General features: G+C 36.6%; 2 protein-coding genes across 2 annotated transcripts; both read left to right on the top strand.

The window, feature by feature from the left end:
* The first annotated feature begins 713 nt into the window (after window positions 1-713).
* Window positions 714-18,064, top strand: LOC139152583 (neuropathy target esterase sws-like). The gene is made up of 4 exons (XM_070725816.1): window positions 714-1,028; window positions 7,011-7,135; window positions 9,696-9,810; window positions 14,690-18,064. The coding sequence occupies exons 1-4, from the start codon at window positions 998-1,000 to the stop codon at window positions 14,788-14,790; spliced, it is 372 nt and encodes a 123-aa protein (XP_070581917.1). The 5' UTR covers window positions 714-997; the 3' UTR covers window positions 14,791-18,064.
* Window positions 10,481-13,614, top strand: LOC139152581 (uncharacterized). Its single transcript, XM_070725814.1, has one exon. The coding sequence runs from the start codon at window positions 10,627-10,629 to the stop codon at window positions 13,477-13,479; it is 2,853 nt and encodes a 950-aa protein (XP_070581915.1). The 5' UTR covers window positions 10,481-10,626; the 3' UTR covers window positions 13,480-13,614.
* Window positions 18,065-18,336: the final 272 nt, after the last annotated feature.

The raw sequence follows: 18,336 nt of genomic DNA on the forward strand, positions 1-18,336 counted from the left end.
CGCTCTTTCGTTCCTGCATCCTGTTACACTCACTGTTCGCCTGTGGATCGAACGCGACTCAATGTGTAAACCATAAACATGACATCTGTGTCCAACTGATCCTTTACGTCATCCATTCTACGAAATGCTGATAAAACGATCATTTATAGACACAATGCGATAAGAATGACCCCCTTGACGTACTTGAATTAGTACCGCCCAACTGGCAACTGGCAACACCCGCGTGAAAGCTTTCATACCAAAATTAATATTTCAACATGTATACTCCTTCACAGAACTGCGTCGATTATTTTCAAGCTTTACAATATTTCCATTAAATCGAGTATTCGGTTGCGGATTCCCAACTTCATTGTAGGCCTAATATTCTCTCAGATGTGTAGATGCCATAAGCTACTGACGATGCTTGTGAAAATACATTTCAAACCTTGGAAGTTACTATAGAGGAAGTTATTATGTGGTAAATACTCTTTCAACATACTTCATGAGACACATGTATCACAATTCCTGTTTGTTTAATCAATAGTTAGAAAATTGCGAAGAGTTTACATTTAAACAGTACACGTGGTTTATTCGGGGAACACTGGCAAACGCTGCACTAAAACCATGTGCGTGTTTCAGCGTTTCAACGTTCGTGTCGCGGAATTCGGCGGATATAAATCGTTCGTGTTTACGAAGAACATGCAGTTTCGCTTTACTGTATCCGGAACGTATCCGAGATCCGGGTACGTAACGGTCTGTAAAGACAATGGGATGATGAACGTCAAAGTTGCAAGCTATTGTGACGTAAACTTCAACGGAATGCTGCGATGTATTGTCATCTGTGAACTTGATCAAGTTGGCTAGGGAGTACATGACGTCATAAACATTACGAATGCCGCGCCGTTGTTAGAGACGCCAGTGTCTCACGTCACTTGTGGAAGGGTTCGCCTGCGTGGAGCCCAAACACGAAGCGGTGTACACGATATTCGGTTTGATACGTTTAATTTTACACCGCAGAATGGGCAGTGCGTGCTCCTCGTGCGACGGAGGTAAGTACATACGATCAGTGAAGGACTCAGTCTCCCCGAAATCGATTTTTTACCCCAGTGGAGTGTGCGAGTCTCGATGCCTTGGTTCATGTGTGGATGGATGTGTGCATGGACAGTCTACCGTCGATGTAAGGCTTGCGTGTAAGGGACATTTCGACATTGTGCTGTCATGGTCGCTTTCCACAGTCAGGAAGTACTGTTTTCAGAAAGTAGGACTGTGGTAATATGATTGTTTGAGAATGCAGTATTGTAATCCGACGGTCGCTATGACGGCGATACCTGTGTACGTACGAACGTTATAGTCAGTAAATCTTGCCCGTTGTTTGTTGGTTGACAGAAGGGTGAGAACTGGTGTCACGGTGAGGGAGACTCACGAACGGCGCCTGTGTGTGAAAACTGCGGATTGTAAATACTAAGTATCTAACGCGATGCGTTTTTCTACCACTATTTACATGGGCTAATGATGTTGATCTTTGTTTATGTTCTATAACTAGAGAAAACGAAGGAAAGGTTCAAAAGCATGTACGTGCTTTTTGATCATGACAACTGACACGATTGATTCTCTGATTAATCTTGTTCTGTATTTGTTTTTGTAATGTAACTTAGAGTAAATAATACGTATCGTTGTTTCGATGTGACAGTTCACAATATTTGACCTTGCACATAAACTTAAACTTAAACTAAAAAAACATAAACTTAAACATAAACATAAACTTAAACTTTGACCTTTTTCGAAGATTTCGTCAGTATCCAACGGCGGCTCACTGTTGTACTGTTGTTGTGTTTTGTCTAAAGACTTTAAAAATCGTTCTATACTAAGTTTCGTTCAAAGCGAAAGCAGATTGAATTTGAAAAAAAATTAAAATGAGACTAGATAGCAATATCCAAAGTCGCAAGCCTAATTGGTTGATTTTTACTAACATTAAATATTTGTATGTAAACTTATACATACACTGATACATAAATGTCATTCTGGCCAGAAATGAGTATTGATATGTCAAAAGATTCAATCAACAGGGTTTCACTCCAATTGCGAAATTCAACATTCACCCTTCTTCAGCATATGACAAAATTTGTACCATTTAATATTTAATTCTTGATAATAATTTTTTAATAATTGTTTTCAGTTTTGTAAATATTGTTCCATTTTTCTTCAAACTTTTGTATTCAGATTGCCACCTTGAAAATAAAAAACTTAAACTTTTGCGAAAACTTTCCTCAGTGAAACTTTCATAATGCTCTCACCAAATCAGGAATGAAAATCAAGGGTCAAGGTGCACATTTTGATGCTAGAAAAATATATTACCCAACTTTTTTACTGATATTTGAAATTCATAATAGGTGCCATCCCTGTGTTAAGTCTATGGGGGAAAAAAATTTCGAAATATCTAAGACGGTATGAAGTTTCTTAGTCCACGAGCTTTTTAAATTGAACCTGCACAAGCGGTAGATCAGAAAAGAATTGTAAAAATTGAGTCCAAATATCTGTCCCCAAGAGGCATCCACAGATAATAAGATAAGATTCTTCTTAACCCTTTGAGCGCTGTAATTTTTCCCACCAAAATTTTAGTGCAAAATTTTACCAAATTTTATAAATTTTTCTGTAATTTTTTTGATAATTTTGGACGAAATAGTAATCACATTTCCTTGGCTACAGTTCTTCATCAAAATTTTGGCAAAAATCTGAAAAAATTTGGCTGAGGTATATTCTGTAAAGGCAACAAAAATTGACTTTGGCGCTCAAAGGGTTAAAGTGGTGTACCTACTGCCTTATGCAAATGTTATTAATATATGGAGAGGAACTGTTAAAGATGCATCGACTTATTGTAACATCAAAATATTTTATTTAACATGTTATTACAGTGGCACTGACCTGCCTCCCTGTGAACTCTCAGAAAAGTAGCAATCATAATTAATTATAATAATGATAATAATAATACCCATGTATTACATATGTCTGTTTAAAATTTGAAATGGCTGTAACCATGGAGGTAGGATGTAGCTGTAACATATTGCCTGCTGAAAGTCACTCATTTAAATACCCTGTTTTCACAATTGTGAGTGAAACGCCCACAGTTAAAGTTTCAAGTCAAATGTTGACTATTAGCATCAATATAAAATGTATGAAAACGTCATGAAAAGATTACAACTTTTAAAGTTACAGGTTGTTCATTTTATTCCTAATTTTAAATAATTTTTTAATGCATTTAACAGTTGAATATTTCAATCCCAATTATAAAATTTGATATAATCTGATAATAGGAACCTATTTTCCTAACAATTCATCTCAATGCCACTCTTAATGTCCTGTGGTGCTGAATTGAATTCGATTGAATAGCGATTTTCTCCTTTTATCAAATCTTCAAAAATATTAAAAACCCAGCATTAATTTTATTGAATAGCAATTTTCTGCTTTTATTAAATCTTCAAAATATTAAAAACCCAATGTCAAAACGACTCGGACTAACAAAAGTGTAATTTGCAATTTGAAAAATGTCAGTGTTAAGCCTTTTTGGCAAACATTGAACAGATAATTTACAATTTCAATGGAGTGTATGGATGATAGAGAGAAAGTATATTGAAAGTGAGACACACTTTCAACAGAATTCATGTTTGAATTGTACCCTGTTCAGAGAGTTAAACGGCAGGACAACAATATTTCTGTCGGTCAATTTGTGTTTTATGGAGTGGACTGACATTTTCAACCAGTCTTACAAATTTAATGCTTCTACAGACAAGCAAACACACTCCAGCAACATACTCTCATTTTCTGTCGGTTTAGACTGTATCTGGACCTCAACAATGTGTATTGTGTAGAAACTCAATGCTGGTAGGTGTTGGTCTGTTAACAAATTACTCTCCTTGGTCTATTGTTGTCAGTCAGTCCCATTGTGTTTCTGCAAAGATCTGAATACTCTCTGACAACAATTGATGCTTTTCTGTTGGCTGTACACCGTCTTGAATGAGTGTAACTAAAATGAATGTCTTTGCAGTGGTCACCCGCACTGAATCACTGTAACCAATTGAGTCTGTCCTTGCATCCCAGTGAGCCATTCTCAGGATGTCGTTGCATGGATAATTCTTTCTCAATGTGTCCGAGCTAGCACAGCTAAGCCACTCTCACTGTGTTCTTAAGGTAGAACGCACCTCTGGGACAGAAATTCAGGCTTTCAAATTTTATGAATTCTCTTCTGATCTACCACTTGTGGGGACTCATTTTAAAGCTCTTAATGAAAGAAAAGTTTTCACCAAGATTCTTGGTTTTCCGAAAATTGAAAATTTTATTTTTCTCCACAGAGTTAACATAGGGATGGTGGCCATTTTGAATTTCAAATACAGTTGTCTTAGGAAATCTTAGGTAATTTGTGTCTCTAGAATAAAAAGTTTGCACGGTGACCCCAGATTTTTATTCTTGCTTTGCTAAGAAAATGGTTGAAAGTTTCATCGAGGAAAGTAGCAAAAGTTTAAGTCTTTCACTTTAAAGGCACATATTACCTTAAAGGGACAAAATCGGCCATTTTTCATGAATTTTGTTTGATACAAGATACTACTTGTATTGTTTGACATGTTGAAAGATACTGAATGAATGGGTGACCATGCATATATTCAACCCCGGTTTTAGACACGATACATGAAACCATCATGAAAATGAATTAATGGTCATGACCAATAATTCATTTTTGCAATGGTTTCATTTAATTTGTGTAAAACTGGGATCAAATATATGCATGGTCACCTATTCATTCCGTATCTTTCAACATATGTCAAACAATACAAGTAGTATCTCATATCAAACAAAATTCATGAAAGATGGCCGAGTTTGTCCCTTTAAAGCCACTCTCAATATGTCCCTTCATGGGTAAAGCCACTCTCCAGGGGGGTAAAGCCACTCTCCAGGGGGGTAAAGCCACTCTCCAGGGGGTAAAGCCACTCTCCAGGGGGGTAAAGCCACTCTCCAGGGGGGTAAAGCCACTCTCTAGGGGGGTAAAGCCACTCTCAATGTGGCCATGCATGGGTAAGTCCACATTAAGGTATGCATGCAAGAGTAAATTTAAGCCACTCTTAATGTGTCTGTGCATGGGTATTACTATTAAGCCACTCTGAGTGTGTCCTTGAGTGGAATTTGGACAGCAGACCAAAAGTTGATACAAACTTTAAAGACACAGCCTGACATTACAAAGAAGTGCTTTTCAAATATACTTTTCAGCTTAGTTAAACTGTATAGTGTAGAAGAACAAGCAGTGAAACACTGTTGACAGGAGCATTATATTCTATCATGTGAGTTATTGTATTGACACTGTCAAACTTTTCAAAACTGATACAGACATTATTTACCAAGATTTAAATATGATTCTGATAACAACAATAATTGATCTATTAATATCTCCCATTGGCTCCTTATTTATATCATAAAGGACTTGTTCAAACATTTCTGATTTTTTCAGCATTTCATCGTTATTTATGGTTATACTCTATCCGTCATTAACACTGATATAAAAACTGTATCATCTTTTATTTATCAGTAGGTGACATAGATTAATTTGCAGCTTGCTGCAAGTAAAGAAAGATATCAATTATTAATCATCTTCAGTGCTGTGTTACTTTGATATGTTAATATTCTAAACATTTGATATACATTTAAATCTTGATTGGTAACGTCAGATAGTAGAGTTGTGCTTGGCGATGTTTGTTGACATGAAGGTCACTTTTTGTGTTAGGTTGGGTCTATTCAATCGTTATTTGTCGACTTCCAACATTGTGCTTGACATTTGTGTCTGCCTGATTGCACACGCTGCACTTGTTGCATGTGAAAACATCGTAATAAGCAAAGGAATTAAATATTTATTGACTCAATCAAATATGCGTATACGGATTTTCAGCTGTGTGAGAAATTGACAGAATTGTGGCATATTGCAATTTTGACATGAAATAGCTATTAATCTAGACGATAAAGAGGAGAGTTATTTTGACATATTTCATAAGACATGTAGATCAGTTGTCTGTTAGAAAACAACCTGAAAAATGAAATTCTGTCTGAGCGTTAAACCATTTATCAAATGAATCACTCCGTAATTTGATTAATAGCATTAAAAACCAACAACACAACATTGACTTTCCATGACCCCTAATTTTATTTTTAATTTGGTATGAGAATGGTCGAAATCTTCATTGCAGAAAGTTTGAGCAAAAGTTTTATTTACTATTTGTAATTTGATTAATAGCACTAAATTCTCAAATTAAAATCCAAAAAAAGATTTAATGTTCTCTTAGTGTATGGCTCTTCAGTGGTACATAATAATGTCGGATTTTCTCTTAAGTGTTTGCTCAGATGTATTAGTCTGCACATACAATTCTAATCAAACCAAATCAGATGCTGTAAGCTTTCCATTCAGTGCGTTCATAGTACAGTTGAATTTTCCCTTCACTGATGGCAACAACAAGAACGACGTTGTACGATAATATGCAAACTGAGTGACACATTCTAATGGAAAGTCAATGTTGTATCGTTGGTTTCTTTACAACCAGTCAAGCAACACATTCAAATGGAAAACAAACGGAGTTGAGAACACTGACAAAGAATTTCACAGTCATGCAATGGATGAACAGTTCCCTGAGATTGGAATGTAGTGTTGTGATGAGTGAGATAGGGAGCTAAGACTCCTTAATTACTTTAACATTCCTGCAAATTTCCAACGATAAGATAAAACGTCTGCCGTAAATCAAATTTGTTGTTGTGAAATTATTGTTATCGTTGACCAAATAGAAAGCAAATCTTTAAAGTATTAATTTAACGTAATGTCTTAATACTCAAGATGACAAGTTACAGAAACATCCAGATCTGCTCAGTGCTATATCCATAGTGAAATTACATGATGTAGCATTTTGTTTTACAGTGGTTTATAGCTTCATCTCCCAATGTGTATCTTGAAATTTCAATGACACTCATCTATCTGTTCTGTCTTTTTTTTTTGCATCTCGTAGCTGCGCCTCCCAGTGCTAAACCTAACACAACTCTGAAAGTCGACATGAATCAGCGACTTGATGCAGCTCATAAAAGACGTAAAAGTATAGATAAAAGGCATCATCAAGCAACAGAGAAAGCCAAGGTAAAAATATATAAAACTTTGAATTCTAGCAGGCATTCAAATATTGTTTTGTGATACAGGTGTGTATTGAAATCAGGCATTTCCAGAGCCTTTTCAAGGGTTTGGCCCACAGACTACTACTTGTTCTACACAGAATATGTGTGTTTGACAGAGGTCAAGCCAAACAAACAGGTTTGTACTATGACAACACTTATGTACCCAGTATTTTAGAGCTAGACTTACCAGTAAATATGGGATTTAAAAATGTAAACCATACTAAATTCCACAAACTGAAAAATCACAAAATAAAATAGTTGGATATATGTACTGTATTATTATATTGAAACCATTATCATTGTGTCAATATATGCTATAGCAACCAGTCAGCCTGTCCTACCAGTTTGCATAGCATATAGCTGTACTCGCTTTGATCAACAAAGTTCTTATCATAGCAACGAGAGTCAGTCTTTTCTGTATAAGAGGAAAAATAACTGGATTTACCTTGCAGAGTCTAGCATTTATAGTGACTAGACTTTACATAAGAGCTGATTGGCATACGGTAGTAAAGATCTACATCAGAAGAGATAAAAATAGTATAAGTCAGAGAAGAAAAAGCATTCAGCACGTAAACCAATGTTGAAAAGTGTTCATGGAAAAATGTTGTAATTTCTGTTATTTGTCTTGACATTGCGCTGATGAAATTTATATTTACACTGTAACAAATGAGTGTTAACTTTGGCGGAAAAGCATTTACAGTTGAATGCTAGTATACAGCGTCCTTCAACAACTCTAACTCGATCATATTCATGACAAGTATGGGACAAGTTCATGATAAATTTTTTTTCTGAAACTGTACAGAGAGCACCAGTAAAAGCTTACAGGTTGCACCAACTATATAAACATATATCTCAAAATTAGGAATGATGTTTGAAATACAAGTGTATTTGTGCTCATTGTAATTCACTGAACATTTTGTGCTGGTACTCATCGGCAGTACAATCATCAGGTGAAACACCAGTAGACCCCCTAGGTGTCTGAAAACTTGATGTCCATGCCATATTTAGAATTATCAATTCCATAGTAAAACTACAAATATACATGCATTGATTTGATCAAATACTCATTTTCTACAAAGCTAGTGTCAGGACTGTCACCAAGATCCAGTGATTGAATTGTGTGTAGAGCCATTTCCACATAGAGATCAAAATTTGCTGTAGAAATCATCAGGATTTCACAAAATTTGATGATTATTAAATAGTTTTTAAACAAAACAGTTGTAATGTAGTTTTAAGTGTACATTTTCATTTACCTGTATTTATCTGTTTTACATTTTACTTCCTTTAATGTTTTTAATTGCATAACAACACACTTTGGAACTCATAGTATAGCATCAACAAAACTAAACATCACATAAAATATTGTCGTCAATGCCTTTACCCACAGCTGCTAGGGCAGACATAGTGTTCATAATATAATTCACGAGAGACAGCTTATCATGTTAACTTAAAATATAAAAATCTTTCTTTCGATTAAGCTATCAAATTTAGGACAATACAACTTCATTTAAAAAAAAGAACCCTTCTATCATTATTGTAATTAGGATGCTTCATTATAGTGAATTCATCTTCCATTGAAGACTTACAAAACTTACAATATCTGTTTTCATTCTTGGTTTTGACCTTCTACTGAACTCAGTTTGCAAGTAGGGATCAGAAATGTGAAGTTTTGTGACCAACTTTCTGCAACTTTAAGTTCTTGATATCTGTTTAATAATTTTCAAAAGCATGCCTTGTTTTAAAGCGCTAGTAAGGCCTTAGCTTATTCTTTCCCTTCTAATGACTTTTTAACATTAAAGGTATACTGTCACATGTTCCAATTTTGCTACAGTTACCATGATGGAAAGACAAAATCTAACCAATCACAGATTTTAAGCGGGTGGCCGCTGTTTAAAAACAGCACCCTCACATGGGCATTTTGAATAAATTCTTTGTTTGCTGTCTGCGTGCTGATAGGTTTTCAATTTCGTTTCGTCTAGAAAAATGGTATTTTTATTTGTAATAGTGTTAACATTGTGTTTGTTTTCTTAATTCAGGGAAAATTAAGAAAACAAACACAATGTTAACACTATTACAAATAAAAATATCATCTTTCTAAAAGAAACGAAATTGAAATTGAGCTTATGTTAATGCACTTGTGTTTTTTGTCTGCGTCTGTTGGTTTCCCTGGCTGGCTGGTAGGTTTTTCAAAAATCCAATGACGGCAAATAAAGAATTTTCTTTAAGTGGCCTAAGTAAAATCCCCTTGAGGAAGCAATTACTGGTCTTCTGTCATTGTCATTGACCTTTGACCCACTAAACATATCGACATCTACGCATAATATCTGTTTACTGGTTCAAGTGTCTTTTTTAATATTTAACACTTTGACCTATAAGTCCAAGTAACAGAACTATGTCATTCTCTAGTTACCATGGTGATCTCCAAACATAATGAAAGTACATAAGATCTGAAACATTGATTTCTATACAACAACTCCATTTCAAAAGATTGTTTCAACAAATTTATTTTTTGACATTGTTTTCAGAAAATCTCAGATGTTGCCCTTGAAGAGAAAGAGCGTCTTTCAATATCCGTGAGGTCTTCAAAACATAGACATCAAAATGGAGTGGTACCCATCAGTCAACCAGAAACAGAGAAAGGTATATTGAACAATGATCACAGAATTGATGTATATCTCTGCATTGCATTGCTGTTTCTCATTCAGATTTCAATGCGGTTCTGATTCTCAATATTTTGCCTTTTAATGTCCTTTCCAAATAGGCAATGAAGAAGTTTGTTGGTCCTTGACAATATTTGAACAAACTCTTCAGGAATGTTCATAAATTAATATTAAGGCAAAATAATGTTGATTGCAGTTTTCAGCTGCTTTCTTGTTTATTTCTTTTTCTCGGCTGTATGAATCTGAAATGAGGTGACAATTCTCTCTAGCTTTTATTTCCTTATCTTTTCAAAAAAGTCTCCTGTCAGTTTGTTCCGATTTCACAGCATACAGCACTTATTCAGTTGTTTTCTTTTATTTATTGTACTCTCAATGGCATGAAATGTGAAAACAGGCAGTATATCTGTATCATTATGCGCCTTTTGTCAGTGTAGCAAATTTGTGGAAAATGACAACCAAGATATCAAGGCAGGTACATGTGAAAAGTTGCCTGTATGAGAAATTCAGTACCTATCATGATAATTATATCTTGCATCCTATGTAACCTGCATATGTGACCTCTAACCTCAGCAAACTGAAAATCACAAATTATCTCCACCAGTCCATTTTGCAAGTGAAATAATTTCACCTGCTCTAGAAAGGCACTTATTTCATATTCTGCATCTGCTCAAAAGAATCACAAACAAGAGACAAATGAATTTTATCATTTTTATTCTCCTTTATTTCAAAGCAAACAAAAAGATGAAAAAATAGACATTTATTTTGACTGTGAACTTATTGTCTTCAGTTGTTTGTAATGTTTGATCCCATAGCTAAAACACAAGAGATTTCAACATCTGAAGCAGCTGTTACTGATGTTAGGGAAGAGAGTAGAGTAGAAACAACTGATAGCAAGGATGAAACAAAAAGTGATGTTAGGCAAGATAGCAAACCTGCTCAACTTGATGCCATGGCAACTGAATCCATGGCATCTGATAAACAGGAAGAAAGCAAAGAGATAGAACCAGTCAGGGCTGAAATTGATACAGCCGTAACTGTTGAACAGGAGTTTGTTGGAAATCTTAGTCAGTTGAAAGGTGAAAGCCAAGTGCTTGTAGGGAAGGATGTAGTTGATGGAAATCAGGATGAAAAGAAAGAGCAGGAACAGGAAGAGAATGTTGAAAGTAATGTAAAGAAAAAGGCAGAGGCTGATGAATCGATAGTTGAGGAAGCTGAGCCTATTAAGGAATTTGAGACTCTAGAGGGCAGTATTGAAAAGCGAGAAAAGGAGAGTTTGGCTGCTGGGGATACACATACTGACAAAGACGAAGAAATTGTGACTCAAACAACAGAAACTGAAGAACTGGGAGTTGCAGAGAAAGAAAGAGAACCACAGAAAACAGAAAGTGAACTACTACAAGAGAAATTAGAAGAAGATAAATTGATTGCAGAGATTCTGTCATCAAATCCAGCAAGTCAAGTTGCGTTATTCACAACACAGTCTGCTACGTCGGCTAATGCTGCTGAACCCAGCCCTAAAATTACACCTAGAAGTAGTCGTCCAGGAACACCTAAGACTAAGAGTTCAGTAGAGCCGGTATCATCAACTCTAATCCCTTCAAAAGATGACACTTTCATCAGGGATGCTGTCAGCCCTGCACCAGCAATTTCCCGAACAAGTCGCCCCGATAGTCCACGTCCAGCCAGCCCAGATCCAGCCATTTTCAAATCCAAGTCAAGTTTCAGCGCAAAATATACAATGTTGGAACCAACTGCAGTCAGTCCTGTGCCAGAGGTAGATAGTGTCCAATATATCTCACCAAAAGGCAGCTTTCAACAGAGTAATCAACAATTAGTGGCTGTATCAGTAGACCACATCTCCTCAACAGATATTGATTTAAATCAGCAGACACCTATCTCTGACTCTGCACCTGATAAGAGCCTTGAGGAATTGACACGGCCAGTTAGTCCGGTACCCCCAAACAGCCATGCACTCCTTGAACCTGCTGCCAGTCCTGTACAAGCAGAAAGCCAGTTACTGGAGCCTGCTGCCAGCCCTGTACCAGTCGGAAGCCAGGAACTACAGAAGCCTACTGCCAGTCCTGTACCAGTCGGAAGCCAGGAACTACAGAAGCCTACTGCCAGTCCTGTACAGGCAGAAAGCCAGGAACTACAGAAGCCCACTGCCAGTCCTGTACAAGCAGAAAGCCAGCTGCTGGAGCCTGCTACCAGCCCTGTACCAGTGGGAAGCCAGGAACTACAGAAGCCTACTGCCAGCCTTGTACCAGTGGGAAGCCAGGAACTTCTGAAGCCTGCTGCCAGTCCTGTACCAGTCGGAAGCCAGGAACTACAGAAGCCTGCTGCCAGTCCTGTACAAGCAGAAAGCCAGGAATTACAGAAGCCTGCTGCCAGTCCTGAACTCAGTCCTAAACCTTCCCAACAACAAAAACTGGCTGACAGTAATTCTTTTGGAGCCTCCACACAAAATATATCGCAACAAAATGTTGCTCAATTTGAGAGAGTTCAGTCACTAATAGATGCAGAGCACAGACCTCCAACCCCACCAGCAGATTCAAATATTGCTATCGGAGAAAGAACTCCTGGTCAGAAACCATCATTAGTACCATCCATGAAACAGGAACCAAGTTTTCAAAGTGTGCGTGAGGATTCTCAATGTTCTGAAAGTTTGAAACAAAGTTCAACAAGCAATATTAAGTCTTCAAGTAATCTTGGTCTTAAGTCAAGTGCATCCACTCCAAACTCTGATCAAGTTGATGTCAAAGTTAGCAACACCAGTGCCAGGTCAGGTTCATCCAGTTCAACCAGCCCCAAAACCAGTTCCACAAATGCAAAGACCAGCTTAGCAAGTACCAAAGGTAGTGTTACAAGTGCCAAGAATAGCACCATGAGTGCCAAAGCCAGTACAACCAGTGCCAAAGCTGCTTTAGGAGCAAAAGGGAGTATCACCAGTGCCAAAAGCAATACCACTGGTGCCAAAGCCAGCAGTACCAGTGCCAAGGCCAGTGACACTAATCAAAAGGCCAGTACAACCAATGCTAAATCTAGTAACACCAGTGCCAAGGTGAGCACCACCAGTGTAAAAGCCAGCACTACAAATAGCAAGGCTACCATGACTGGCACCAAGGCCAGTAAAACTAGTACCAAAAGTAGTACCACCAGTGCAAAAATTAGCAAAACCAATACCAAGGCCAGTACAACCAGTGCCAAGGCCAGTACAACCAGTGCCAAGGCCAGTACAACCAGTGCCAAGGCCAGTACAACCAGTGCCAGGGTCAGTACAACCAATGCCAAGGCCAGTACAACCAGTGCCAAGGCCAGTACAACCAATACCACTAAAAAGAAGACAAGCACATCGAATATTGATTCAAAAACCAGTGAGAAATCAGTAAAATTTTCCACTTCAAAATCTCTCTCAAAGGAGCGACAGAAAAGTTCCAAAACAGGAACTTCAAGTGCTGAAGAACTCACAAAGAAACCATCCAAGGATAAATCAAGTACTTTATCAACAGAACAGGTGCCTGTTACTGCAGACGTTGATCCCGCTGTTAGTGTAGAGATAGTCATCCAGGAGTGCAGTCCTAATAAACTCTCAGATTCATCTCTCATATCAGGTACAGATCAGACACATAGTGATCTAATTTTCACATGACATTATATTAGCTGTTTGTTATATCAGTTTTATTCTACTTTTGATAGTGTCTAGATCATAAAGATTGCAGTTAAGTTCAATCAAATTTATATCTTAAAAGTTTAATGAAGTTTTGGCCTGGTATCAGCCTTAGATATCAATGTTGATATGATTGATATGTTAGATTCTCTCATTTAATGTCATTTGCTAATGAATTCTAATGTACATATATTTTATAAACTTTTTTTGTTGTTTTTATGCCAACTGACAGGCCATTCAGTTATTTTGCATGGCTATTTTCCGATCAGAGGGGAGTATTCCTCTAGTAAAGTTAGCTCCCTTCCGTGACTGTCTGTCAGTGATAATTTGCATTTGAACAAATTTTGAATGCCCAATCACAGTCTCACATAAGTACAAGATGGGGATCAAGGATTCATTCAACCTTGTTTTAAGTATTAAACCCTAGGGTCATAGTGCAAAGTGCAAAGTGCAAAGTGCAAAGTTTAGTATTAGAGAAGCAAATTACCTAACATTTTCCAATATTTTAAATTCGAAATTGCCTGTATTATGTTAACTCTATGGGGATAATAAAATTTTTGATTTTTGAAAAACTGTCACTGTCAAAAGAGCTTTGAAATGAGCCACACAGGTAATCTACAATTGCAGATACAACAACTATCATAGTGGCTTTTGGTTGAATACTGATTGAAATCCATAGTAGAAGATTGGTTAGATCTGATAACAATTGATTCACTCATGATTACAAGGGCTAGAACTGTAATTTGTGATGGTTTTTCACTATTTTTATTTTTGATGTTTACTCTCGAAAGTTTGTTCAAATATAATGTATTCAGCTTGCCAACTCAGCCTGTACATGTGTAGACTGCATTGTTATTGTTGACAAGTGAATTCTGGCCTGGACTAGAACTCAAACGTAAACAATAACAATGCATTTTACTCGTACATAGACTCTGTGTTGACAAGCTAAATAATTGTTATTTCAACACGCTTTGGCAGTAGAACAAGAACTTAAAAGTTGATATAAAAACAAAAATAGTGAAAAAATCTTGGAAATTTACAGCCACTAGCCTTTTAAGAAACTCCAGTAGCTTTGGTTAGTTTCCATTCATACACAGATACTGCTCTGTACATACCAATGTACTTTTTAGAGTCAACCTCAAATGTATTGTCATACTAATAAATCTGTCTTTGATTGTATTTTTGGATTTAGAAGAGAAGACGGCATCTGCAACCAATGCGAGACAAAATGCCTGGGAAGAAGCAAACGGAAATGCTGGTCTCACCAAAACGGAATCCAAAGAGATGACGTAAAACATGAATGCCGCTATGACCATATAATTTGCAAAATTGACATTTACACTATAACTCTGGGCTGGACTGAGTCAGAGGGCAAATAGGGGATTATTTGTGCAATGGTTGTCTCTTTGTATATATGGATGTATTGGTGTCTTTATGTTGTGTTTGTGACATTGGGAATAGTAAGTGTAAATGGAAATGTTGTGGAAGTGATTTTGATGAAAGCTGTGAGATTGGAGTGTTTGTGTCTGTATGTGTGTTTTCAGGGAACGGACGGAAATAGGTCGGACAGTAGCCGGGAAAATAGGGACAGTTGCTAGAGGCTGTAATCTGTATATGTGCGTGTCGTCAAATGGGTTGGGAAAATGGGAATTGGAGAGGGATAAGATGACATGGGTATGTTTATTTCAATAACTTTGACAGAATATTAAAATGGTGGCAATGCTTGATAAAATATTCAAATCAAAAGGGTTTAATCTGCAATATACATTCCAAATATCTGGTCATAGCGGCAGCTGTATATATCTCACTGGCTTTGTAAATACGAAATAAAATATAAGTACATGTATATACCACTCAAACTCTCTCTATCTTTCTATAAATAATGGTCAAGTTTTCACTGTTGCTACATTTGTGTATGGTGGGAGCATATTTATACAACTGCACTCTTTTTTTGTGTGTAACTCAGGTTCTCTACTTCAAGCAAATTTTGCTTTCAATTGTTACAACTGTTGTACAGAACTTCATAGCAGTGATTGTTTTACGAAATTTACTGTATTGCCTTCAGGTTACCATGGATTATTCAAAGAGTTTTTCATAGGTTTGTTATTTTCACACCAGACATTTAACAATAATTCACCATGTACGGATAGTTTTCTTTCCAGTGTTCTTGTTTGCTTCAAAATACTGAGCAGGTAATTAACCCTTTGAGCGCCAAGGTCAGTTTTTGCCACCTTTATAAAATATATCCCAGTCAGTTTTTTCCAGAGTTTTTTCCTAAATTTTGATAAAAATCTGTAGCCAATGAAATGTGATGTTCATTTGGTCCAAAATTATCAAAAAAATTACAGAAAAATATATAAAAATTGGTAAAATGTTGCACTAAAATTTTGGTGGGAAAAAATTACAGCAGTCAAAGGGTTAAGTCATCTTGCCATGGTGCCATTCTTGCCTGCCCGAGAAAGTACCAGTACATGCAAAAATGATAAAATGTGGTAGGACTGCTAATATTTTCACTCAGGCCAGTTTATTTTTTTATTGACATGTCTGTTAGACCTAGCTATGACAAAGCTGATCACTAAAAACAGGACCACCAGAAAGGCAAACAAGAACACTAGATTTGCATTGATATCATGGTCCTGAAATTTTGGTGAAAAAATAGCCAATGCTGCTGTCTTTAGGTAGTTCGCAGATCGAAAGTGAAAGACTTATGCACAAACTTTCTTCAATAAAACTTTCAACCATTCTACCCAATCAATAATAAAATGCAGGGGTCACTGTGTAAAGTCTCGAACTAGAAAAACAAATTACCTAACATTTACAAATATTTGAAATTCAAAATGGCCATCATTCCTGTGTTGCCTCTATGGAGAAAATATGACTTTTGATGTTGAGAAATGAAGATAGTGAAAATTTATCTAAATCCAAGAGTTTTAACCCTTTCACCACCATGGTTTGGCCCAAATTTATTGTTGTCAATGGTGATATTGGACCTGTTTACAGGGAACTGGGGGTGAACAGGTTAAAATAAGCTGTAGAAGTTGCAGATCAGAAAAGAATTGTAAAATGAGTCTGAATATCGAAGGGCGCATTTGATCTTAATGCTCGCCCCACCTTGCCACAAATTAGCATTTTTGATCTTCATATTTCCAATATTTGAATTATGTGATGTCACTTTCACCTGATATTTAAAAAGTAATGTTATTTTCAAGTCTCAGTAGAATATTTAAGTACCTAGATGAGTTTGTAATAAGGTTTACCTTTTCAAGACTGCAGACAGAGTAACTGGTAATGACCAATCATGAAAAACAATTCTTACGATCTTTAATTGACGGAAGAGATGAGCTAGTGTGCAGCATCTCGGGAGCTGTTATCCAATTGGTTGGCTTAATTTTACTGTTATAATTGAATTATACAAATAGACTCGCTAAGTTGCTCTGAATAGTGACAATCGACCAATCAGATATAACCTTCCGAGCCAGCTGCACATCAGCAGCTAGAGATGGCATTCTATGCAAGATGGGAATATGAAAAAGGTGTGAAACTGAAAATAGAGACGAGTCAGCATTTCATTTGTACTGATCACACTGTATCTTGTCCATTTGTATTGGTCAAAACAGCAGCAGTTTTTTATGAACCAATTGCATCATCCCTGCAGAACATGCTAATTTTGCAGTATCTCAGAATTTACAGAAAACGACTTCATTTTAGAGAAATTTTGTCTCAAAAAATGTAACTTTCTTTAAAAATTTAGCATGAACATGTATTGCATTTTACTGTATTTCATATCTTTGTTGAATGGCTAAACCTTCATTGTATGGGTGAGAGGAAAAACTCATCTCTTCAGCACCAGCTGTAATTGCAAAACTATTACCGACATTCTTTTCCCAAAGAAGTATCCAGCAGTGTTTGTTTTGGAGCAAAACGTATTTTTACCATCTGATTCTGATTGACAGTTATAGGGTCATAGGTCAGATGGTAAACCTGGTTTCACCGTGAATGGTGGGTAATGTGTTAGGAACAGTATGCCTGTGATTCTTACAACAAAACTCACGTTTTAACTTTAGAATAGTTCCTTGAAATGTACCCAGGCACAGAGTCCTAAACCATGGCTGATGGGACATGACCCCTGGTTGTTACACAGTATCACGTGTTCCCCTTTCAAATTCTCAGCTAGCTACAAGAAATTCATCACAGCCACCCTGCAAGCACAGTCCCTCTACTGGTTGTACTTCAACCATTATTTGATATTCCAAGTCCGTGTACTTCAATGATCGTAGTGATATAGTTTTACTCATACTGCGTCTATATTTTTATTGTCATATTGATTGGCAGGTCCATCCTTGATATTCTTTGTGATGTATAATTCAAACCAACCCGTCACTTTATCACTTTGATCAAGACATTCTGCAGGACAGAATAATTCTTAGTTAATAAAATTCATATGCATAAAGGTGACTTTGTATGTTAATTCTCATTTCCGCTTTGTTGATTTGGTGAAGTTAGCAAATAGCTTCATGATTTGTACAGTAATAACTTATCACAGAATAAACATATCAAATGCTTCATACATCTGTGGTTATTTATTATCATGTGTAAATAGATAAAAAATACTGCAACCTTTGCCCTGGTCTGTAACAATATCCAATTGCCAAGAAATCGCTTACAAACACTTTCTCCATGAATAGCATTGTTGCTGCATTTAAAAGGCCAGTAGCTCTATAAAGTTTGGATCATTTTCACCATGTTTGTTCTGTGAACGTCAATTGTTGTTTCTTCTGCTCCCCAAACCATATTGAGATACACAGTATTCAGCTTGTCAACTCAGCCTGTACACACTGA

Source organism: Ptychodera flava, chromosome 16 (assembly GCF_041260155.1).
Source record: "Ptychodera flava strain L36383 chromosome 16, AS_Pfla_20210202, whole genome shotgun sequence".
In the NCBI taxonomy this organism is placed as follows: Eukaryota; Metazoa; Hemichordata; class Enteropneusta; family Ptychoderidae; genus Ptychodera; species Ptychodera flava.

Excerpts from the sequence above, each read along its gene's own strand:
- LOC139152583 (XM_070725816.1), top strand. The coding sequence starts at position 998 with ATGGGCAGTGCGTGCTCCTCGTGCGACGGAG. Across the intron at positions 7,136-9,695 it reads AAGCAACAGAGAAAGCCAAG|AAAATCTCAGATGTTGCCCT; the intron begins GTAAAAATATAT and ends CATTGTTTTCAG. Across the intron at positions 9,811-14,689 it reads TCAACCAGAAACAGAGAAAG|AAGAGAAGACGGCATCTGCA; the intron begins GTATATTGAACA and ends TTTTGGATTTAG.
- LOC139152581 (XM_070725814.1), top strand. The coding sequence starts at position 10,627 with ATGTTTGATCCCATAGCTAAAACACAAGAGATTTCAACATCTGAAGCA.